This window comes from Cucurbita pepo, chromosome 18, assembly GCF_057944985.1.
Source record: "Cucurbita pepo subsp. pepo isolate OVF chromosome 18, ASM5794498v1, whole genome shotgun sequence".
Classification (NCBI taxonomy): domain Eukaryota; kingdom Viridiplantae; phylum Streptophyta; class Magnoliopsida; order Cucurbitales; family Cucurbitaceae; genus Cucurbita; species Cucurbita pepo.
The window spans coordinates 8590287-8615339 of record NC_141815.1 but is presented as its reverse complement, the minus strand read 5'-3'; the positions used below and the strand labels follow the sequence as shown (position 1 = coordinate 8615339).

The 25053-nt window shown below is 35.5% G+C and overlaps 3 protein-coding genes across 6 annotated transcripts; 1 reads left to right on the top strand and 2 right to left on the bottom strand.

The window, feature by feature from the left end:
• The first annotated feature begins 78 nt into the window (after positions 1 to 78).
• LOC111779985 (3-oxoacyl-[acyl-carrier-protein] synthase II, chloroplastic) lies at positions 79 to 9883 on the top strand. 4 transcript variants are annotated; one of them, XM_087119567.1, is made up of 15 exons: positions 79 to 302; positions 547 to 734; positions 1768 to 1973; positions 2052 to 2255; positions 2549 to 2659; positions 2779 to 2874; positions 3738 to 3783; positions 3872 to 3951; positions 4361 to 4429; positions 4692 to 4776; positions 8364 to 8518; positions 8598 to 8678; positions 8899 to 8958; positions 9095 to 9257; positions 9348 to 9883. In XM_087119567.1, the coding sequence occupies exons 1-14, from the start codon at positions 238 to 240 to the stop codon at positions 9209 to 9211; spliced, it is 1563 nt and encodes a 520-aa protein (XP_086975693.1). In that variant the 5' UTR covers positions 79 to 237; the 3' UTR covers positions 9212 to 9257; positions 9348 to 9883. The 4 variants fall into 4 exon arrangements, with proteins under 4 accessions (XP_086975693.1, XP_023515973.1, XP_023515974.1 ...); XM_023660205.2 differs by having other exon boundaries at positions 79 to 734; positions 9532 to 9883; XM_023660206.2 differs by having other exon boundaries at positions 79 to 734.
• A 652-nt stretch (positions 9884 to 10535) lies between these two features.
• On the bottom strand, positions 10536 to 19931 carry LOC111779931 (ARM repeat superfamily protein). The gene is made up of 18 exons (XM_023660134.2): positions 19223 to 19931; positions 18543 to 19062; positions 18179 to 18439; positions 17951 to 18042; positions 16879 to 17088; positions 16396 to 16797; positions 15979 to 16154; positions 15736 to 15835; positions 15539 to 15595; positions 15132 to 15266; positions 14950 to 15021; positions 13197 to 13310; positions 12881 to 13042; positions 12674 to 12802; positions 12486 to 12587; positions 12304 to 12374; positions 11469 to 11633; positions 10536 to 11373 (listed from the first exon to the last, which is right to left on the bottom strand). The coding sequence occupies exons 1-18, from the start codon at positions 19721 to 19723 to the stop codon at positions 10779 to 10781; spliced, it is 3864 nt and encodes a 1287-aa protein (XP_023515902.2). The 5' UTR covers positions 19724 to 19931; the 3' UTR covers positions 10536 to 10778.
• A 2046-nt stretch (positions 19932 to 21977) lies between these two features.
• Positions 21978 to 22868, bottom strand: LOC111780359 (Plant invertase/pectin methylesterase inhibitor superfamily protein). The gene has a single exon (XM_023660735.2). It carries the CDS (start codon positions 22783 to 22785, stop codon positions 22180 to 22182), a length of 606 nt encoding a protein of 201 aa, XP_023516503.1. The 5' UTR covers positions 22786 to 22868; the 3' UTR covers positions 21978 to 22179.
• Between the last annotated feature and the right edge of the window lie 2185 nt (positions 22869 to 25053).

Below are 25053 nucleotides of genomic sequence, written 5' to 3'. Positions count from 1 at the left end.
AAATATAAAAAAAAAAAAAAAAAAAAAAAAAGGGAAAAATATTTATGGTCACAGATCCTCGTAATTTTTGTTGTAGCTCAGACGCTTCTTCGTCTCCATTTCCACCAATTGTAGAGAGAGAAACTCCGAGACGGAAGAGAGAGAAAGAGTGTGTGCAGAGAAGAACAGTTGTCGTTGAGATTGCTTGTTTCTTCTTCAACGCTTTCAACACTTGTTTGTGAACCATCAACGATTCAAATGCAACAATCAATCAATCTCTTACTCACGACGCCACAACCACCACCACCACCACCACCACCTCTGTAATTATCTCTGCTTCTTGTTGTTGTTCTTGTTTACTTCCATGGCTTCCTTTGCTGTTGAATCTCCTTTCTGTACTTGGCTTGTTGCCGCTTGCATGTCCGCCACTTGCTTTAAGGACCATTCTGTTAATGCCTCCATCCGTCATTCTTCCAAAAGATTGACATCCATCTCAAGGAGGAAGCTGCAATCTAAATGTTGTAGTTTCACCTCCCAATTCAATACTGGATTGGTTTCTTCTTTCAGTGGATTCAATATTCATGGCCTCATGAACTCATGCCTCGCTTTTGAGCCCTGCGATGAGTACTGTAGCAGTAGTTATGCCCTTTCTTCTCTCGCCTCCGTAGGTAATAATGGCTTCTCCTTACTTTTTGGACCTAAGACTCTCCCCGCTAACCGTCGGCAGAGGCGTGCAAATCGGGCTTCACGTTCAGGTGATTGAGTTTTTTTTTCTTTTCCCGTTCTCGGTTATTTTTTGCGATGTATTTTTCTTTTCACCTGTTCTGTGCTGGTTCTTTGGTGGTTTCTGGAATTTGTATTGCGGTTGGAATTAGTACCTTACATGTCTGTTTTGCTCTTACATGGACTGACTCGAATCTGCTTGTTTGGCTTGCTGCTTCAGGCTTTTCGCTACACTTGACTGGAACCTTTGGTTTTTGTTTACCTAATTTTTCTTGCTGATTTCTCAAATAGACCTGTTAAAGGAAGGAGCAATTAGATTAATATAGGCACTTCTTGGCAAGAATCTGCCGTTATCGAGTTCTTTATATTTTTTTTCCACTCGATTCAGATTCATCTCTTTTTCTTTTCTAAATTTCAACTTCATCGGACAACGAGTGTATCGAATTTATATGTTTTTCCACCGCCGCTGAGTCCAGTATTTACGTTGCAACGCTGTAATCTTTGTTATTTGTCACTGACCCAACTCGTCATGCCCATACCGCTTCTTGTTTGTTATTTATTTATTATTTTTTGGAGTTCACGAATGTTGTTTTTTGCAGTGTTTCATTTCGCCCATTGTCATGTTTCTCTCTACCACTTACAATCGTAGTTTATGTCAAATGTCATTCGTCATTGCCTTTAATTGGCTCTCACCATTCTGGTCTGCACTTCCCAAACCCGACTAATATACTGCTAAGTTGCCTCAACCCAAAACCTATATTCTTGTGGGTTCTCTGACCAGTATACATTACTATCTGTCCGCAACATAAGTAGTCTTGTCCTGTATATGTCTTCAATACACTGAAGCTGGTTGTTTCTTAGTCCTCCTGCAAGTATGAAGTTTCCATGATCCTAAAAAGTTGGTATTGAGTTCTGTATATAGTTTAGATCTGTTCTGTTGGATTCTAATGTCACTGGACCTGAAAAACTTTATTTAGTAGAAACAGGGCAATGTGAAATATTCTGTGAAAGAATGAAAAGAACACTGAATCCGATTGTTGTGTTGTCATTTTGTTTAAACTTCAGGTGAGACTGTCGCTATAGCTGTTCAGCCAGCTGAAGATGTGGGAAGGAAAAAGAAACACCATACAAAACAAAGAAGAGTAGTTGTCACTGGAATGGGTGTGGTGACGCCTTTGGGCCATGATCTTGACATCTTCTACAAAAATTTGCTGGAGGGTGTCAGTGGAATTAGCGAGATTGAGGCATTTGATTGTTCCCAGTTCCCCACCGTAAATATACCTTCCTCTAAAATATTCCTGAAACCAGCGTTATCTGTTTGTCTGTTTGAATTCTGATTATTTTTTCAGAGAATTGCTGGAGAGATTAAAACTTTCTCTACTGATGGATGGGTCGCACCAAAATTCTCTAAGCGGATGGATAAATTCATGCTTTACATGCTTATTGCTGGCAAAAAAGCCCTAGAGGATGGTGGATTTACGAAAGAGCTTACAGAAGAGTTGGATAAAACTAAATGTGGAGTACTGATTGGTTCAGCAATGGGAGGCATGAAGGTAATCCCTAATTCTATGCTTGATGCAAGGGGAGTGATTTAGAGGGTAATATTACCAATCTGTGATTTTACCTACTTCCTTTGCATCTGAAAAAGACTAAGATTTTCTACTCAAAGATACTATAGGATAGCCATTTGACTTTTACTAAGTTGGGACAAAAAATGCAGCTTTATTTTCTTTAATGTTAATTTATCGTTTTCTTAATTTCAAATGTGCTACTGTGGATTTTTTTTCCGTTTATTGTTATTCTTATTATTTATCAAAACTTCTTCCTATTAACTTATATTGAATAGGTCTTTAATGATGCAATTGAAGCATTGCGAATTTCATACAAGAAGATGAATCCTTTCTGTGTTCCATTTGCAACTACAAACATGGGTTCTGCCATGCTAGCTATGGATCTGGTCAGTGAATGCTTTTGTGGATATAGTAAATTAAAAAGAAAAAAGAAAAAGAAACTCTTAAGGTATTGGAGCTATTGATTTCTTAACATTATTGTGAAATACTTATTTTGAAATTGTAGGGATGGATGGGCCCAAACTATTCAATTTCTACTGCTTGTGCTACGAGCAACTTTTGTATACTAAATGCAGCTAATCACATAATTAGAGGCGAAGCTGTAAGTTATCAATTGCTCAGGAACTAAAGACTGGATTAATCTAGTTTCCAACCTTTTCTCTTTCTCTTGGTATGCGACTTACTTGATTACTTGTGTTTTGGCCATAGTTTTTCCAATATCCCAACAAGGCTATTAACTGACTAAAGTACTTTTCAATATATGCATTCTCTTGTGAAGTTTGACTACATGTCAGAAAGCATATTTGCAAATTTCAACAACAAGTGCCTTGGAGGAAGCTAGATGATAGGCTCCGAAGAATATTTTGGAAAATAGGGTGGTTCAAGTACTGCGCGCTTGAGAGGGTTAGAAACTCTACAAGATTCTAGAGTAGAGACATTCTAGTTCCACCAAGTTCACAGCACACACTTTTCCTCCCTTCCTTAACTCTTTCTCTAGCAACATACTGAAAACCTCGTGTTTTTCCTTTTCTAACTGTCTCTACACATAGACTATCATTCCCTTGTATCCATTACAGTCCATACTCAGCAGAATCTGCACTTCTTCTTTGCTATTATTCGCTCTCCTCCATAAACAAAGCAAACAAGTGTTGGCATTCATAAGCAAACGAGTACTTAACTACTGTTTTTTTTCTCGGAAGTTCTTACTAGAGAAGTGTTTCATATAAGTATCATAACCAAATCCTATGTTTTCCTGACATCGATTCTCAAGTCAACTGAAATGTTTCCATGTGTTTTACTCTGTTCTTGTTGCATGTAAGAATAATATTGTGATAGTTATGCTGTTAAATGAAGTTTAAATGGAGGCGTAAGCTTAGTTTTAGAAGGGGAAAAAAAAAGTAACTTAGAAAAGCAACAATTTAAATGTCAGAATTGTTGCTATAGTTTCTGTTTTCTTGTGTGCAGGATCTAATGCTCTGTGGAGGTTCAGATGCAGCAATCATACCAATTGGTATTTGTCTATTTATCATGTAAATAAAGTTTTTAACTCTTTTTGCCAAGATATTCGAAGTGAATCTATTTTATTTTACTGCTTCTAGGTTTGGGAGGGTTTGTTGCTTGCAATACACTTTCACAAAGAAACAGTGATCCTACCAAAGCTTCAAGGCCTTGGGATATTGTAATGTCAGCTTCATTTTTGTTTCCTTTTGATTGTCTGAATCATAGTTTTTCAGTAAACAAAAACATTGCTCATGAATAAATAAAATATCAACAACCAAGACGGTCTCTTAAACCTGGGTTAACTTTCTTATCTAATAAACTTAATCTTAACTTGCAAAGAGGTGGAATAAGTCGTTGCAGGATTTAGTTTTTCTTGATAGGAAAATATTTAATTTTTGTTTGTTGTGGTTCTGTGTCGTTTCTCTGAACAAATAGGAAGTACAATGGTGAACATACTTTTAAGCAACACTGGAACTTTCTTACTTTAAAAAAAATGCGGCAAAAGTCACCAATAGGTAATCTTTAAATCATAAACCTGATGTGCTTGTTATCTCCATTTTGATGCTTAGCATTTTTGTTTCATACAGAATCGTGATGGATTTGTTATGGGGGAGGGATCTGGAGTTTTGCTTTTAGAAGAATTAGAGCACGCGAAGGTATGGTCAGTGCAATTATTTTTAATGACCATTTCAAATGAATCTTTTCCCCTCATCCTCTAGTTCAATGAAGGGCAACTTCCACCTGTTTCGTTGGAGCATCCTCCTGTCCAAAGCTTTACAGCATTTCTCATCCTTGCCTCATTATAGTTTTTCCAACGTCATCTTATTCACAATTTTTCATAATGTTGCTGAAGGCTGTGCATCTATTTGTTGTAAAGTATCTGAGATAATTTGCTATTTCCTGATTCCACAATTGCAGCAACGCGGTGCCCAAATCTATGCAGAATTTCTTGGTGGAAGTTTCACTTGTGATGCTTATCACATGACCGAACCACACCCTGACGGTAATCCTCTATCATTAACCAAGAAATTGATGGATTTTCTTCTGTTTCAAAACAAATTCTTGATTTGTTAATTATGCTTGTTATTTTGTCTTATTAGTTCAATAACTTATGGGGTGTGGATAAAAATATATGACGGACTTTATCTACTTGAGTTATTCTCAAGTTGGTAAGATTAATAGGATTATTTTTACAATTTCAAATTATGGAATTCCACCAGTTAAAGGGTCTTGATTATTTTCTCTAGGTGGTTCACTTTTCTATGGTATGGTATGATTTTTACTGGGCTTCATGAACTTCTAAAAAGAATTGTTAGAATCTATGCAGAAGCACGCAAAGGATTCTTTTATAATTTCTAATTGGAGGTAACTTTCAAATCGATTATTAATATAGGTGGAGAAAATAGTCGATCAATCATTAAGGATTTGATTTTAAAGTAGATTTCTTAACTCCATTGTTAATCATTGAGTGTCCATCTTTTCCATTGTATTTGTATCATTTTTTTCTGTCAAGTAATTTATCCATTCAAATATCAATATAACTGGATTTGAGGTTTTTTTTTTACTAATATGATCGAATTTCCTTAGAAAATTGCTTTACTTTCTCTCAAACGAAAATCAAATCATGGAAGGTTACTTCCACTATGAGTGAGAATGTAAGTCTTTTTTTCTTTTTCTTCCTATTTCCTCTCTCTCTCTCTCTCTCTCCCTTCTTCTTCATCTTCTTTTCTTCTGAATTTTTATGTTACAGTTAAATGAATGAATTTACTGTGCCATGAGCTTTTCCAGGAGATTTTTATTTTCCATAATTTAAAGAATTACTCCAGCTATTCGAAGAAGTTTAACATTAAGATCAAAATACATGTGTAACAACACCATAAATCTTCACAACATATGCAAAACACATGGTACATAACTTGTAGCGTGCAAACAACTATACTTACTTTTAAGTTGGACGAAAAATTATTATATAATTTGAAAATCAGAGTGAGATATATCCCGGTGTAAGATACTTTGACATGAAAGGAGAACGGTCATACAACATTAAGTCAAATAAATCAGATTATTCCCCTTTGGTCCTGTTTATTTGGAGGTTTAAACATAAGAACGGTTATAGTTATGGGTAGGATGTTTCTGTCCTTCTTTTGGGTATGAGAAATTGTGACTGGATTTTGAAGGATGCTTAGAAACCCTTGATTCTCTGCTATTCTATTCCCCTTGAAATCATGGGGTTTTGGATAAATAAATTAATAAATCTCTACAATGGTAATTTCATAATTAAATTTTCAAAGTTGTATTCTTTTATGAGAATGATATGCGAACGTTAGCATATAACTTAGGTTAAGGCATCCCTACTCTCTAGATTCAAATCCCCACTCCTACCTTTGTCATAACCTTTTAAAAAATATTACTAGAATGATGTTCATCAATTTAGGTCATTATACAACTTTAAATTAATACTGATATTACACTTTATTGTACAACTTTTTAACTGTGTAATGTTTAATTGACTGATTCCATTTCGCCTCTCCTAGAGTACTCTCAAATTTTACATCTAAAAACAGAAAAAATAAACTGTTCAAAGATCATTAGGGTTTGTAATACATGCGCTCCGTAGTATGCAGATTAAGGTTTTACTTTGAAACAGCAATGCCATAGATCTTTCCAACACCATATCTCAACTGATGTATAATATGTTTTTCTCGATATTTCATAGTTATGAATGCATTCTTCTCTGTTAAGGAGCTACTGAGTTTAGAAGTGTGCAGAATCTTAACAGACTACTTATTCTAGTAGAACTGGTTATGGATTAATAGAGTCTGTAAATCATTAAAACCATTTAAGCTAGCATGCCAATTTCCTGAGATCAAATATTAATATTTCTTCGAAAGGAGAGAGCCTTTCTCGAGAGAGTGAGACTAAAGGGAGGGAATAGAGAGCGAAGTCTTAGGGTTCTGTCATTGTTGTGTGGCAAGAGATTGGAAATGAAGGAGGGTGAGTGGGAAGACGAAGTGATCCAGTGACCAAAAGGGATATTGTTTCCTTCTTTGAGACTAAGAGTTGTGGAGTCTTTTTCCCACCGATCTTCCTTCAGATTCAAGGCATTTTGTGATATTGGGGTTGAAGATGTGGAATTTGTGATTTAGGCAAAATGTGATGGTTGTTCTAAGGCAGAGGAGAGGTAGGTACAAAGGTGGAAGTAACAAGAGGAAGAGGTGGTGGAGGAGGAAGATGTGGTGATGGTGGACTGTTTGCTTTAAGTGCAGGGTGACGGGCAGATAGTCCAGGATTGCTACCTGCAAGGTGGTGGAGATAGGTATGCTTGCAGTAGTGGATACTGCTACAGTTGCAGCGAGTGTGGACACTTTGCCTGTGGGTCCAAAGGTTGGCTGTTTATCTCACAAATTAGTGACTTGCGTTTACTTTTCTTGCTTCCTGGGGTGTCTTAATCAGTTTCCTTCTCCTTTGGTCTCAGTTTTGACTGGGTCTGTAAGATGATCTTTAAAAGGATTGGGTAGCTTCTCTATGGATTTATCTATAAATTTTTTTCATTGCTCCTTGGTGTAGATTTTTTAAAGGGATATTTTTACCAGGGATCATTTACAAAGTGATGATTAATGGGGGAGGAGTCTTTCTTGATTCGTTCTTTTAATTGTCAGGTCCAAGAATTTTGTATACAATGCTGGGTTTGAATGGGAAAATGGTAGGGTATAAGATTACTTTTGGTGTGGATAAATGGATGTTTATTTTTTTTCCTTTATGATAATTCTATTGGAGCTGGATCACTAGAGGATGGTAGCTAATAAGAAAATGGCAAGTCTATTAGAGGCTCTGTCATTACAAAGAAGATTTTAGGTATATAAAACATGCTGGAGTCGGAGTTGAGTCAATCGAGAGAGGGGATGCAACAATTCATGGAGAAGAACATAGGGAGTGCAATGGAAAGAGTCAGAAGGATTAGGGGAGTGGCAGAGTTGATAAGTAACTTTGCGAAGTCGTGTCGGTCAAAGAGAGTGTGATGGGAGCCTACATCTTTGGGTGTTTAGAGAGAGGGATGGATTAGAAGTTCAAGGTATGGAAATGTGTATCTTCAATGGGGAAAATCCAGACAGTTGGCTGCCCACATGGTTGGTTAAGAGGGCACAAAATCTTCTTTACAATCCTTTCTGGCCTAAGATACACCTCTTGAACAGAAATGAGATCGAAGGTAACCACACTCTAGATTGATCCCTTGGTGTGGCACCATGACCTTCCCAAGAGAAAGTTCTACTTCCATTGTTTACTAGAGGGAGTGCTGGTCAGATTTTGAAGAGAGACATTTTTAAGAGGATAACTTTCACTAGTGTTTTCCATTTTTGGAGATGTCTAGCTCGTAGAATCAGTTTGTGTAGCCTAAGTTTGAGGTTTTGCTCCATAAATATAAACCACCTTTTACATCAAATGCAAATTATACAAACCTAAGTTTTTAGTACATATTCCTTCACATATTCCAACACCAAGCATTCCAATCCCAAATTTAATAAAATTTATTAAAATCACGATTCAGAGTGTTGACATCTTGTGTTATGCTTTATATGACAACTTAAACAGGGGCTGGAGTTATTCTATGCATAGAGAAGGCATTAGCTCAGTCTGGAATATCTAAGGAAGATGTGAATTATGTAAATGCGCATGCGACATCTTCACTGGCCGAAGACGTCAAAGAATATCAAGCTCTTGTACATTGCTTTGGCAAGAACCGTGAGGTTAAACCATGCAAATACAATTTTTACTTCGGTCTAAAATATAAGTTTCTGCATGCTTAACATTGCTATGATTTTGCAGTTAAGAGTGAACTCCACAAAGTCTATGGTTGGCCATCTACTAGGGGCCGCTGGTGCTGTTGAGGCTGTTGCTACCATACAGGTGAGATTTATCAAACGTGATGATTAGAATTGAATAATGGAAGCTTCTCAAATTTCTTTTCAACTGTCTGATTATTCATATCGTGAACAAGGCTGCTGAAAAGCTTGCCCATGATACATTTCTGATTTTATATACGATTTTACCTTGTCATCATGATTATTAAAATATATAGTTTCCAATTACATTTAAGTTGCTGATGTCAGACTACTTCCTGGTACAGGCCATAAGAACAGGATGGATCCATCCAAATATTAACTTAGAAAACCCAGATAAAGGCGTGGTATGTTGCTTGTTATGAGGATCGCTTTTTCACATTTTCATGATTGCATATGATCTGATCAATCTATTGCATGATTATGGAAATTGTTTAATCTCTTTCGTAACATACTCCAATGCCAACAAATGACTAACTACAGGACACAAATATACTTGTGGGCCCAAAGAAAGAAAGATTGGAAATCAAGGTGGCTCTGTCCAACTCCTTTGGCTTTGGCGGCCACAATTCATCCATCCTATTTGCCCCCTACAAGTGAAACAATGAAAACTGAAATGGGAGTCGTCCAGCCTAACGTGTACAAGGTAAGTTTTTTTTTTTTTTTTTTTTCCTTCTCTCCCTATTTTCATCTCACTCTTTGGAGGTAAGAATTATGTGAGTGTTTTTTTTCTTAGGTTCTAACACGATAGATTGAAAGATTTAAACCTCAAACCTCAGTTGAGCTATGCTTATGTTCGCGAAAGAATATAGGAATGTTATTGTGTTTAAAATTGACAGATTCAACGTTTTTTCTTTTTTGTTCTTTTCCTCTTCAATCGAAGTTCGTATAGACAGTCTAAATTCAGTTATGTCTTGCAGTTACTGACTAATGTGGGGATATTCGCAATGGTCTGTTATGATTGTTTCATAAGACATACAGCAACGCAAATCGGTAGGCCGTTCAATCGCTCGTGATCGAGCAGGATACAGGCCAATGATCGTCTGGTTAAACAGTAGAACATTATCCAAACAGTTGTGTAGTACTATGTTGATTTTGACGAATTAAGTTGGCTTCTACACCGTTGATAAACAATACCCAAAAAAAAAAAAACAAAACAAAACCAGGCCCTTTTACTCTGCTGCAATATTTTCCATGTAGATGGAACCCCTAATTGAAGAGGTGTTTTCATTATCCTTATCATATGCTTTTATATAGCAATATTTTTCCTCATTGATTTCTTGTACTAAAAGAGGTGCATATTTTGTATGGGTTCAACTGGGTGTTCATCAAACTAAAGAATTTGGAGATTAAAAAGTGTCCATATATTGTTCGTAACAATGCATGGTGCTAGATTGCACAACACTTCTTGTGTCGATGTGAATAAGATCCCCATATTTTTAATCTCAGTATTTTTTTGACGTGTTGCTAATACTAGCAAAATGTTATATATCTTTATTTTCAAGATTTAGGTCCTTTCCATAAAAAATAAAAAATAAAAAAAAAATAAAAAAAAAATCCTTGAACTTAGAATATCCCATAAACATTTCGAATCCATCCATAGAACTGCCATTTAAGAATGACGTTTATTAAACGAAAATTTAGATCATCATAATGTTCTAAATCATGGCCACAACATTAGATCTCAATTTTCATCTCAGAATGTATATTCCAAAGATAATTAAATACTATTACAACCGTGTGCCTGTTGAAGAATAAGCCGGCGACTCATAAGCAGTGGCTTGATTAAGAGAACCCACCAGAGCTGTAGCGAAAGCAAGTCTTCATGGGGCAATTGTCACTGCTTATAGACCCACCCCGAGATATTATTACAGCAAAGAATAGAATTTATACCCCAAAGATAATTAAATACTATTGCAACCAATAAAACTTAAAATCTATAACTAAATATTCGAATGTCACATTGAATAAATAAATTATTCCACAATATATCATTATTAAGTACACAAGCTCCAAACAAAACTGTGACAAAACAATGGAACCCTTCTTCAAGCAAAAGTGAAACGGGGGAAAAATATACAGCAACTCATTTGAGATTTTTCTGAAGGAAAAAGAATTATATGTAACCTTAACCTATAGACTCATTTGAGGTTTTAGGGTTTTCTTTCTACTTCTTGCCCTTCTTCTTGCCACCTTTGTTGTGACTCTTCCTAATCTTGGAACCTTTGCTTGACAGAATACTTGAGGCACTCTTGCCTTCAAGTTTCTTTGTCATATTTACCACACTAACCATTCCTTTCCGAGCAGCGGCTCGATGCTCCGGTCGACGGCTCATCATCTTCCGATCAAGGGGCCAATATGCATAAGGTTCAAGCTTGTCCTTCCTCTTAACATCCCCTCCAGCCTTCTTGCTAGCATACTCGGTACCAGTGTAAGCCCACCCAGAGTCTGATGTTCTTCTGCGCTTTTGAATTTTCTTGGAGGAACCATTTGAAAAGTGACTCCCAACTTCACTCCTTTCATCTAAATCACGGTTGGAAGCTTTTCTCTTGTTCTTTGTTTCATCATCATCATCGGCAATTATTAAACGTCCCTCGTCGTCGATCTTCATCTCACCATCTGACAAATCTGTCTTCCGCTTTAGATGCGCTGATGATTGAAGAGCATATCTTGTTCTTTGTTGATCAAGCAAGTCAAGAGGCTCATCTTCCAATTGGTCGGGCAAGCGTTCAAGTAAACTCATGGTTGACCGGTTCTTGGGACTGAAGTGTTTAAAAATAAAGATTGCAATCACCGATCTAGGCAAATGGGAATGCATTACTCTAAAATTAAACTAGGAATGAAAATGCAAACGGACCGTTTAGAGGTCTTGGATTTGAGGTGTGAGGAAGCCTTTGATGGTCGACTTTTTCTAGCATCCCCAAATTCTGAATCACTTTCCCCCAAGTATTCAGCACCACTGTCTTCAGTCTCATCATCACCGACTTCCGAAAAAATTCTTGAATGATTCCATCTACTCATCCTGAAAGCAAACCAATAGTCACAAGATGAGAAGTTGTAAAATGCAGAAATTTAGAGTGCCTTAAAAACAGTGAGTATTGGCGCAGAAATTCCAAACGAAATGCAGCACTTAAAAGCAATCAATCATATCTTGTAACGCTCAGAAGGTTCTTTCCTCCACTCGTTCATCTCCCTACCCACCAACACCACCACCAAAAAAATAAAGGTTAAAAGAAATTATTGGTTATAGGAGGAAAAAGATCTGATCTGATAAAAGTCCGCTGGTCCGCTGGTTACCAGTATGGCTAGTAATTTCTAGTGACAACTGATATATTTCTTGATTGGCCCCAAGGGGCAGAAACTTTGGCAATGACTTGGGTCCTCTTGGTCATACTAACTTAAAAAGTTCCAGGTTCTAACATTTGGGTGAGCTTAATACCAAAACCCATTGATTCTCCTAAATCCAGCCTTGGGTGGGCGTGGGTGACCGACCCATGGTATAGAGCAGGAATGCTCCGACTCCCGGTTATTGAAGAAAAGAACAAATATATTTCTTCATGTTAAGTGCATAGACTAGAGTCCCAACAAACCTTTTCGTTAGTGAAAACTATTCATTTATCAACAAGCACTATGCACAAAATAGCTATGCACGCATTGAAGTACGTAACCATTAGATGAACTGTGGGAGATACCTGGATGTTGCTTTCGACACCATAGACCTAGCACCCTCAGATTTAACCTTCTTTTCTTTCCGTTCTCTGATCTGCATGCCAAAACCATCCCGTAGTAAGAATAAGCCATACACTATCTTTTTATTCCGTGATTCTACATAAGCCTCTATGTTTATCAATCCATTACTAAGTTTACAACTAACCTTCCTAATGTTGGTAAGAAGTTTCATGTGTTCTTCAGGCATCACAACCTTGACCGCATCCAAGCCACATTTTCTGACAAGCATTTCAAGTAACTGCTTAACCTGGAAAATTAACAGATGAAAAATGTAAATTCGGACCATCAGAATGCAAAAGAACGATTCCAGAATGAACTTATAAAAATACCAACTTTAGCTTTGAAGTGATTTTTTGGGCCATCTTGCCACTTAAGCAAGCCTTCCACCAAACTCGATAAGTGCATCTGCAACACTTCACCGTTTGATTTGGCCACCAAAACCTTTAAAAATCCCAAATTGGCCTGCAGAAAATGAGAGTATAAATAAAACTAAAGAGATATCAAAACAGATACAAACAAAAGGGAGGAAGGAATGCTGACTTTGATTATTTCCCTGTTCTTTCTTTGGAGAAGCAAAAAGGTAGATGGCAGCAAATTGCAAGCTGCTGAAACTAGATCAGAGAATTCATAAGCCAAGCGAGCTAATCCTTTTATTGCAGCACTGATCATATGTGGAGTTTCACCAGCAAGACCTCCAGCTACCTGAGATATTAATATTTATTCTTGCTGGCATTATAGCAATTGATATTGAGTCAATTTAACTAGATGGACAGGGGGAGGGGTTGTGGTGGGGAGGATAAACCATTAAGGTTGTTCACATGAGAAGTAACTAAAAGAAGACTTGGAAACAATTTACCATATTGAAAAGCTGATACAGATAGTCTATCTTTCCCCCTTTGTTATCGTCCATACATGCATGACCAATCTGAACAAGAATATCATAAGCTCTGTTTCTTGTTTTCTTATTAGCCTGAAAGATAAATGCACGAGACAATTAGCACTTATAACGAGACATTCATGAAACAACAATACACGAGTTAAGAACAACACAAGTAAATGTTGAAACAAGCTGAATGTCATTATGTAGAAAACGTACAATTCAGTAAGAGAAATCCCAAAAGCTCATAGTAGTTTCAACTTATATGAGGTCAGTCACAAGCTGTACTAAAAATATTAACTAATTTCAAACACCATATAAGTTTCGCTCCTTTTCGTGGCCTTTTGTTTTCCCATGTAATCTTTCACTTTATTCTCAACGGAAGTCAAGTTTTCTTGTAAAAAAAAAAGTTCAGACACCATATGGTACAATGTAACAATCTGAAGGCAAGCAAACCTTCCATGGTAATCTGTGCCACCGAGAAATTAATAAAAAAGTATTACATGCAAGTTTTGGTTATCACATTAGTAAATAGAAATCTTCTGATCACAACATAGATAATACAGAATTTACCCCAAGTACAGAAATCATGAATCTTATTTCCTTCTGGAAAATAAACTGAGTAGAGATAAAAATTAAAAAAGCAGGTAAACAATTGGAAATAAGAATAAAAATGCATTGAACATTTTTTACTTTTTAGTTTGTTATGACGACAAATGAAACGTCCTACAACCTTATGACGATCATTTCAAGAAAAGAACTACAATTCTTCAATAAAAAGGTCATTTGCAAATTTTATGATAGGGCAGGAATAAGCCTTTCAAATTAAAAATGAAAATGAAAATTTTCTTAATACAAGTATGAATTTTGTCGAATTAAATCTTTTTTGAAAAAAGGATGAAGGAATATCACTAAAATGATTAATCACAGAAGTATTCAGAGAAGCAAATAAGTAAAGGAAAAAAGGATGTAACTGAGTCTAAAATAATGTCTTCATTCTCTTTCAAAAAGATGGCTCTTGCCACCAATGCCTTAATATAAGTATTGCCAAATTTCACGATTAACAAACTATTACTTCTCTAGCTTCTACCAATGCCCCTACAGAATCCCTACGTAAGTAAATTTTAGAAGAGGTTGCCCTCATTAACATCGAAACATTATAAATCTGCTCCAGAAGTAAGCAAAACAATGAAGAAAACATGAGAAGACAAGCAATATCATTATTAATGACTCCACAACTAAAACATCCATAACAGAATCAAACAATTTAGAAGATCTTCTCTGCAGCATATCATTCAAGTTATTTTTCTATGTGTAACACTCCAAACATTCAACAAATTTTAGACTTAGATCATCATACAATCAAAAGCAGTCTAAAGGAAAATAAATAATTACAAAAATTATATTTTAAAGATAACTGAGAAGTATTTGCAAAAAAAAAAAACAAAAAAAAAAAAATTACAGTAATCAAACATTGACTAGACTTGGTCAAAGAAAAAGAGAAAACTGAAGTGCACCACAGACACAAATTTCCTCTTCACGTGGCAAATGCACGTACTTAAATAATTTAGAAAATCTTAGTCATGATAAAGTACCAACTGAAATTATTCCATCGTCATCAAATACTAAAAATCCTAGAAGAAGGTAGACTGACACATAAAAAGCCATATAATTCAATTAGAGGAAGGAAATATTATAACATGAAAAAAAAAAAAAAAAAAAAATAGAATACCTCTTTGAGCGCAAGTATTATTTCAGTCAAAAATGAACTAATGATGTCATGCCGTCTCAACCCTGAATCCTCCTGAGGTAATCAAAAGTACCAAATTTGAAATCACAACAGGTTGGGAAATATTTTAGCAGGCTAGCAGAATGCACGCACTTCTCCAAAAATAAAATATCAACCATACTTACCTTTGTAACTTGGACAATCAGAAAGTATAGACAATCGAGTCTGTGACGTTTGGCAGAAAAATGGCATAAAGGCAACACTTCAATCATAAGTGTAAGCAATTCATCGAACTTTGAGGAAAGGAACTCATCAGAATTCTGATAATACAAATTAAAACAATAGAAGTACATCAATTACCAATCCTAAAATATAGAGTAAGAGCACATACATTCAAAAATCATTGAATGTTACATGAGACACCATATTCGGTAACCAAAACCTTCTCCAGGTAGTTTAAACTAACCAAACAAATTCCAATAAAATGCTAAGCTTTTTATGACAATCTAGTATAAAAACTCTGAAAACGATTCTTTATTCAAATAATTACTGAGAACATTACGATAGTAGGCATTGTGAACACAAGAAATACCTTGAGAATAGCTGAGAGAACCTTATATGCCTTCTTCTGTATCAAACCTTCACAATCCTACAATTCAGGGATGCGTAACTATGTATGAAACTAAATAATATCAAAGAATTCTATGAGACTTTTGACAGGATGTTCGATTTTTCCATAGAAATATACTCTCTCACCAAAAACATATTGAAACAGTACAGAGCCAATACCTGTTCTTTTAATGCAGATTTTACTGCAACGAATAAAACATCAATCTCTTTGGAATTCAGTCCAGGCAAAAAAGATACAGCAAAGTCATACATTTGGGCCCTGCAGTCAAGGTGAAAGACTTGTTAGGAAGTTAAGGGCCACAAACCTCCAATATATAGGGCATACAAAATAAGTAACTGAATCTACACGCTCATCTAGCGAAGACAAGGAGCTAGCCAATGCAAATATTGAAGGTAGCATACCTCATGAGAGAGGGTGAACTTGCATTTGTGGGATCATCAATCTGCATGGAATTGGAAACTTCTGGCTCTACTTTTTTAGCTTCCTGGGTCAGCTTCAAAAGCTTCCTCATTGTCCTTCCGAAGAGATTTGACACAACACCTTTATCTGATATTGAAGAAATTTCTCCAATTGTGGACTGCACATATTTCAAACAGAAGTGGTATTGAAATAATAGAATATACACAATATCCTGGCCATTAGGAAACAATAGAACTCCAAGACAAGAAGAAATGAAAGTCACTAAAAGACATGGCAAATACAAAATAATTATCAGTAACTATCTCAAATATGATGCAACTGAAGTAAGCCTATGCATCACCCAGACAAGCCATCACAAATCACAAGTTATTTTCATTTTTCAAACAACAGAAGGATACCTGCAAATAACCACCATCTTTTGAAGATGTTAGAAAGATGTCTGACAAAGCAGACAGTAACTCGGGCGAAGAGGACTTCAGTACAGATATGTTACTTTCTGCCACCTTTCGGGTATAATGAGACATAGCAAGCTTGCTGGCCATACCCACTTCAATATCAGACTCATCATTCTTTCCTTCCAGCACTCTCTTATTCTGTTGGATGAGAATCTGCAGACTTGAACATATTATACCTCGAACATCAGGTTCCTCTTTAAGAGCAATGCATAAAGCTTTTTGAAGATCCTTAAAGCTTTCAGCAGTATCCAAAGGATAGTTGCAAAATGAAGGCAGCAAGGACCAGAAAGAGTAAACAAGCGAATCCATACTCCTCAATGAAAAGACCATGCCCTGTTGCTCAAGCTGCAAGCGATGAAAAAGATGAGACTATATTTCAAAAAAAAAAACTAAAAGGCTCATGCCTTTGACAAGAAAATTTCATACCCTTTGTGACTTCCGCTTGATTTCTCCTATCATACCCAAAATGGTCTTCGTGAAATAGCTCAAATGAGCACCAACAGTGTATTGCTTCAATATTGGAAGGAGCCAAATATTAATCTGTGATAGGTTTTCTGTGTCCAAATTAAAAGGTACAAGATCCAAGAAACTTTGAGGTCCCATCGCACCAAGAGCTGATCCAAGGCATTCATGCAACTGAGTTGTGGAACAAGCATTGGTTAAGAGTAACACAAGAGAATGAATAGATAATAAAATGCACAAAAGAAATCCATTCACAAGGAGGCCGAAACAAACAGCTAGACACCCAGTAAGTTACATTCCAACAAAAGCCGCAGACAACATAATCCCATTCCTGACTTTTTACCTCTGATTGCTTTGAAAGATCCCATTGACAAAACTAGGATTACAGAATAAATGGCACACAGTGTCTGAACTACATCATTGTCATACCAACTGGTATATCCTTTTTAAGCTTACTTGTTCTTCTATGCAAGTTTCTTGTTTTCTATATTTGGCTCGGCCTCTTTTTATGAAAGTACATAATGAAAGTTTGATCTCATTACAAAGATAAAATAAATAACATACGTGAATATTTGTTTATTAGTCTCAGGGAAAGAGAAGAACATATCTAGGACATAATTCTCAAACACTCCATCATCAGACCCAATAATAAATTTTAAATATTTCTTGGACATGATGTAGCAAATAATGAACTTACAAGATTGAGCCAATTAGTGATAACCAGTGTAGAATGTAGCAAATAAAAGCAGAAAAAAAGAGATACATTCCCCTTTTTCAACACAAGTGACACACAGATTGAGGAAGAAAGCATGTATCAAAACAATACGAGAGAAGTAAATCCTTGTGGCCATCAAACCCATACCCACACCAAAAGGACCAGAAAATAATATGGGAAACAAAATGAAAAGACCGGGCAAATACTTCCCATTTGGATTCTGAACTACGGATGCTAAACAATAAAAGCTAAGAGAAACTGTGAAAAAAATTAATAACCAATGTATAAATTATTTGGCGTCCTTAACTCAGGGAAGAATACCTCTTTCCGGAAGGGGAAGTCTTCATCTGGCAATTTCTGCATGTTTGCCAGGCTATTAAGGGCTCCTTTCAGGAAGTAAGAAGAATATTTCCCTGCACAATAATGAACCAAGACCTTTTCACATTGAAAAATGGACGACAAACCATAAAAAGGAAATGATAATTTTAGTAACATGTTCAAAAGATGAGTGAAGAGGAAATTCAATAAGATCAAGTAGTTCAAGAATACCTAATTTATCAAACATGGCTGAAACAACTGGAAAAGCCAAGTCGAAAACAGCAGTGTAATGATAATCAAGTAAACTTTCTATAATAGCACATAGTTTTTCTACTACGGTCGGCCCAGACCTCCTTGGTTCCACGTTTTCAGTCGTCCTAATCTGATCCACACCCTTTCTGATCAAGTCTTCATCAATGCAAGCACTAATCAGATTTTTCATAGCATCCTGGGCAGCACGGATTGCCTCCTCATGATCAGATAGCATAATATCTGTCAATCCAACATGAACATTACAAATTAATTGCATCCTTTTCCACAAACAATGAAGAAACGAGTGTGAACTTAACTATAAGTTTTAAAGCAAGCATTAAACCTTTGAGTGCATTGAAAGCAACAGGGAGCTTAACTACACATATCTGCCTATTAACATTATAAACTTTTTGCATCCCAACATTAAGCAGGCGAGCTGTGAAAGCCAGGCCATCTGCAGATGTTTCACTCGTAGAAAAAGATAATGCCATGGAACATAAAAGATCAAGCAATACTTCCGCAGAAACATCAACTGTTGGGTGGAGACAAAGTGAGTTCAAACTATCCGTAATGCGCTTAGTAACAACAGGTTGGTGCAGCTCCAAAAGAGTTTTGTAGTATTTAAGTATGTTAGTAATATACTTCATTGACAAGAGAGGTAGACACTCCCGCAAAGCCTCCAAAATAAATAGAACCTCCTGAGCTCCTTTAGGTCTTTCAGTAGCCGTCGGGTTTGAGCCACCCGCGAGTAAAAGAGATTTTTCAAGAACATTGGTGATCCCTTCGCTAGCAGAAGGGAGGAGTGACGTTCCCTGAACTTTTAACAAGACATCCCGAAGACAAATGTGCGATTGCCTTCTAACCTGTTCAGCCACAATTAGTACTTCATTCAGCTACCAAACATTCAAATTGCCCAATACACAATGAGGTCAAAACACCAGGATTTCAAGTACACGCATTTTTTTAAAAAACAAATCCAAATGATCGTAAGCAATGAATCGGATAAGGGTTGTAAGAAATCACCTTAGGGCGCGAATCAATAGCGAACCCAAGAATAAACCCGAACAAATTAGACACATCCGACCAGTTAACAGCATTCCTAACAACCACCAAATGCGAAACACAATTAAGTCCGAATGTAACCGCACCGGGTGTCAACGACGGTATACGAAGAACGCGAATAAGAAGGCCCGACAAAAACTCCTTCTTCTTATTCAAAATCGGAGGGGAAATTCGCGGGAGAAGCAGAGACAGAATGGTAAGAAGCGCGTCAAGAAGATGAGGCGGCGGGTCAGGCTCAGAGGAGATACGGTCTAAAGACGAACAAGAGGCGCCGAAGTAGGCAACTGGAGTGGAAGGAAGACTCTGGTCTCTGAGCTCCTGAGCCATGGCGCCAATGACGGCGCAAACATGCTGATGATTTTCATTGCTGGAATTGCTGAAACGTGAGAGAATCAAGTCACAGAAGTCATCGTTGGATTCAAATTCGAAGGATGCCTCCATCTCAAGGCCTTCCATGGCCATAATCGGTGGTCTGAAAGTGAAGAATAAACCCTAGGCAGCGCGCAAGGAAACCAAGCAGTGCCAGGGTTTTACTCTGATACCGTTAGTTTCGTGTTTCAGAGCTTATAAGCAATTACGAAATCAAAAGAACCGACGAACCGAATCGAATTTCTCAACCGGACCGGAGTTTGTGATTTTTTCCGGTTTTTTCGATTGAGAACCCGAAAAAACTCAATGCGGTCTAGGTCTATTACTTGGATATAGTCTTTTGGCCCATGGGCTTGTTAGCCCATTAGCCCAACTATTTTGCTAAGTTATATGGCCCAATTTCTATAAATTAAACAAAATAAATAAATAAATAAATAGAACTAGGGATGTACATGGTCCCAGTTGGGTCGGGAGATTTTTTGTTGACCCAACCAACCTGAAACTTTTCACAACCCAACCCTCTATTTTCGGGTTGGGTCCGTTGTCAAATTTTTTTTAGTTTTATTTATTAAAAAAAAAAAACAGGTATATATATTAAAACAAATTAAACAAATAAATTAGAAAGAAATCGATTGTCCTCAACAAAGCCATTAATACCAAAAAAATTCTTAATATATTTTATATATTTTTATTTGGCTCGATTCAACTTGAAGGTTTTGCTCACAAACCCGGTTCAGAAAAATGAACCCAACCCTACCCGAAATGTTTATCCAACCCAACCCAAGCCTTATAGTTCGGGTTGAGTTGGTCCGGGTTGTCGAGTTGTTGGGTTGAATGTACACCCCTAAATATAACCGATTAAATTTTTATTCATTAAAAAGTATATTATGTAATAGGCTTAAAATTTAAGTTTCTTAGTTTATTCAATAATCCATATTAATAATTATTATTTAATAAAATTATACATAATCAAACTGAAAATTAATTATACATATTATATTTTTTAAAAATCAAATATAATTTATTTGTCCAAAATAAAATACATTCATTTCAATTTATTATCATTTCAATGATTTGACAACTCATTTATAAATCATTTAAAAATGATTGATAGATAAAAATATATTTATAAACTAAAATAAAAATAAATAATGAAAACTTAATTGAAAAATTTAAAATAAAAAATAATAATAATAAATTTGAGATTATTGACTAATTTTTTTTTTTTTTTTAATGTACGTGTAAGTAGACATTCTAATATAAATCGATATTTTAGTTGAAAATATATAAATATTTAAATTAGGTTCGGGTTCACTCATTCAATATTTTATTTTTGCTATTAATAAATATACATATATATTGGATAAATAAATATTAAATATATTGTCTATTTTATTTTTTATTTTAAAATTTTGCAGATAATTCAATTATTTATTTTGAAAATAAAAAATAAAAGAAATTGTGAAAATAGGAACATAATCTAGGAAATAAAAAATAATTAATAAAAAATAAATGGTTATCGAGTTTTATTTTATTTGGTTATTATGTTTTAAAATTTATATTATTATCTTTAATTGTGTTCAATGCTTGTTGATTTAATAATTAGTTTTAAATGATCATAATTAAAGTGGTTCACTAATTTTGATTGCTATTCAATTAATTTAAAAATCACATTAATTTTAAATTATTTATTAAACTAAACTAGTAATTAATACTTAAAAATATAGCATTTTGAAATAAAAATAGACCATTTAAAAAAATTTAATATTTTTTTAATAATTTTTTTATTGAGAGCAGGTCGGAGTAATTATTAGAATAAGATGACTAAGAAGTATTTAAAATAAATGTAAGTCACCACTTATATCAACAAAGTGCATCTTCTTCTCGGTGATTTCACCATAGTTAAGTGTGTCTTATAACAATTCTATGTGTGGGCCCGTAAGTGAGAACAGAACATGCTAAAGGAATATATACCGACCCAGATCCACTGCTAGCAGATACTGTCTTCTATGTCCCACATTGGTTGGGGAGAATAACAAACTGTCATTTTATAAGGGTGTGAAAGCCTTCTCCCAGATAACGCGTTTTAAAGCCACGAGGAGAAGCCCAAAAGGGAAAGCCCAAAAAATACAATATCTACTAGCGGTGGACCTGGGTCGTTACAGAATTAAACGACTCGACTCTCAAGCACCGAATCTGAATTCTAAATCGTGATTTGAATCCATGACAATTATTGTCATTTTTGTGTCATATGCTCACCAAAAATTACAGCTCACATTAGCTATCTCTTTTGTAGTGGAGGACTAAAAGACAAAATTTGAGATAATTAAGGGACTAAAACATAAAATTTGGGGACTAAATAGTTATTTTATTTGATGTTGGAGGGACTAAAAGTTAAATAGATATATTTTAAAGCCTCGATGAAGAAAAAAACAGAGCATTACCTCGCAAGAACGATTTTGTATATTTAGCCAATAATACATTAACAAGAAAAAACAGAGCAACAAACTCTACTTAACCGGAATCCGCCATCGCCGCCGCGATCAAGCTCAAGGAGCGGCCAATTTCTTCCTCCCGGCGGGGGTTCCGACGTCGAGGCGATTAATCATATACAGAGCATTACTAGTAGCTTTAGCGACCTTAGAAATCCTCTTCTTCACATCAAATTTCACCTCCCCATCCACTTCCTTAAACCCATCGAGACACGTGTCTTCATTGGTCAAGGCGGCGCTGACCCACGTCTGGGCATTGCTCATTTGCAATCGGAAAGACCGGCGGTCGCCGTAGGGGAGGTGGCGGAGGAGACCCAGAGTGTTGCTCAGCTCCTCAACAGAGTCTCCAATCTGTTCCACGCAGTCGTCGACCGCCGCGCGTTGCCGCTTCGAGGCCTGCCGGAGGTTGGCGGAGGAATTGGAGAGATACCGGGAGAGGTCGCGGGCGAGGGAGAGGCTGACGGAGAGGGTGGCTTGGGCGAGATCTTGTGGGGTGTTGACAGCGCCAGAGTAGGAGGATAGGGTTCTGATGCAGAGACTTGGGTAGCTGGCTTGAAGGCAGGAGGAGTGGATCAGATCTTGGGACGGCGGAGGGCCGTCGTGGGCTGCGGCGGAGAGGGAGAGAGAGAGGAGGAGGAAGAGGAGGAGAGAAAGGGAAGTCATGGCGGAGGAAGAAAAGTGGGAGCGTGGGAACAATGGGGAATGGGGAGGATTTCTAGGACAATGGTTATGGAAACATTAATGAATTAGTTGCTTCCAATAATCATTTGAATTTTTTATATATTATTATTTAATGAATAATAAATAACATAAAGTTTAATATTATATAAAAATTATTTAATTTTTAACCTATGATATTAATATTTGATGAGTTTTGTATTATTTTTATATTTTTATTGAATTTTTGCTCAAAACTTTATTAAAATTTTTAAATTATGCTAAAATTGACCCATGTCTAATAAAATATTCGTAATTTTTTTTTTTTAAAAAAGATAAATTCGGGAATTTTTTTAATTTAAAATTAAGAAAGTTCAAATGACTGGACAGGGAACAAAATTTTAGCTATTAATGTACATGAAATCGTACCTCGGTTGGAAAGATGAACGAAACATTCTCTACAAAATGTGTGAATATCTTTTCCTAACAGACGCGTTTTAAAACCCTTGAGGAGAAGCCCAGAGAGAAAAACACAAGGAGTATCTACTAGCGGTGGCCTAGGGTTGTAGTAGCCGTACAATCGAACATCGGTTAGAAATGTGAACGAAACATTCTCTACAAATATGTGAATATCTCTTACTAACAGACGCGTTTTAAAACCTCTGAGCAGAAGCCCGGAAGAAAAAACACAAGGACTATGTGCTAGCGGTGACCTAGGGCTGTAACAGCCATACGATCCAGTTTAAAAGACGAGTTGGATTATAAATTTTATTTAGATGGCTCGAGTCATCAATCAAATCTAGCTCACGTACACGTCTCGAGACGTTTAGGGTGTGAAAGAAAGAAGGAAAGGGACATGGGGGCGGCAATCTCTGACGGACCCATAACTCCCTCTGCTCCCACCACATTAAATTACTGCATATGCTTCCATATGCAATATGCCCCATCCTCTTCACTTTATTTATTTATTTTTTTTTTTCAAATATGTGATTCGGGTTCGAGTTTTATAACCTCGAGTCTTTTGATCAAAAGTATATATCTATATTCGATTAACTTTTTTTTATTATTATTCTCCTATCGCTTACGAGATTACATTTTATTGGGTAATTACATTTTTAGCCTTTAATTTACCATTTAAAAGATATATAAGCAAAAATAAAATAAATATACATTAGACTAAATTGTATGGAATAAAAACCTTTATAATGAAAAATAAAATAATTATTTAGAGTTAAATTTGTCAAATTGTATCAATTTTCACGTATGTTTAATAATGGTTACGTTACAGTAAAATCTAATTAAAATTTATGAATTTTTTTAATGAAATTATTTCAATTAATTACGTACTGATCGAATTTAATTAGCGAATTTATGAAGAATTTTTCGTTATATTCGCGTAAAATTATTAAACGAAAGAAATAGAAGAAACACTTAATAATGAAATTGAAATTAATTTATTTTTTTAAAATAAAAATTACAAGTATGGATGGATGATAATTAAGTACAAAAGATTCCTCACAAATATGGTTTAAATCCCATGTGGTCAATTATTGCATCATTTACTAATATTGTGAGCTCTACAAAAATATATATTTTTATTTTTAATTCATATGGACCCAAAATACATGTGAACCAATAGTTCCAAGCACTCATTTTCTAAGCCTTTACTTGTATGAATGGTCAAAAGTAAACAAAAAAAACCTTCCATTTTTGGTCATTTCGTCGAGGGATAGGAGAGATAGGGTGTCTTTCTCGGCTCTCGAGACATAATTTAAACCTAATTTTCACTCGAGAACATGACGAAGTGTAAATTTTAGGTTCAGTTTGATAATTATTTGATTTTTTTAAATCGAGGGTTTTACGAGATACTTAAAGCTAATTTTCAAGCAAAAATGTGAAAATTTGTAAATTTTAGGTCCAATTTGATAATTATTTATTTTTTTTAAATCGAGGGTTTTGTGAGATACTTAAAAGCTAATTTTCACGTGTCAAAACGTGAAATATTGTAAATTTTAAGTCCAATTTGATAATTATTTTTTTTAAATCGAGTGTTTTACGAGATACCTAAAGCTAATTTTCACGCAAAAACGTGCAAATTTGTAAATTTTAGGTCATAATTATTTAATTTTTTTAAATCGAGGGTTTGTGAGATATTAATTTTCACCCGTGAAAATTTGTAAATTTTAGGTCCATTTAGATAAATATTTAATTTTTTTTTTTAAATCGAGGGTTTTTATATTTTAGGTTCAGTTTGATAATTATTTAATTTTTTAA

Bases quoted from the DNA above. Each gene is read 5' to 3' on its own strand.
- LOC111779985 (XM_023660205.2), top strand. From the start codon at position 344: ATGGCTTCCTTTGCTGTTGAATCTCCTTTCTGTACTTGGCTTGTTGCC. The intron at 3,784-3,871 runs GTATTTGTCTAT...TACTGCTTCTAG, and splicing joins TGCAGCAATCATACCAATTG to GTTTGGGAGGGTTTGTTGCT. The intron at 4,430-4,691 runs GTATGGTCAGTG...CCACAATTGCAG, and splicing joins AAGAATTAGAGCACGCGAAG to CAACGCGGTGCCCAAATCTA.
- LOC111779931 (XM_023660134.2), bottom strand. From the start codon at position 19,723: ATGGCCATGGAAGGCCTTGAGATGGAGGCATCCTTCGAATTTGAATCC. The intron at 16,155-16,395 runs GTATCCTTCTGT...AAATATGTGCAG, and splicing joins AAGATGGTGGTTATTTGCAG to TCCACAATTGGAGAAATTTC. The intron at 11,374-11,468 runs GTCCGTTTGCAT...TAAACACTTCAG, and splicing joins AAATCCAAGACCTCTAAACG to TCCCAAGAACCGGTCAACCA.
- LOC111780359 (XM_023660735.2), bottom strand. From the start codon at position 22,785: ATGACTTCCCTTTCTCTCCTCCTCTTCCTCCTCCTCTCTCTCTCCCTC.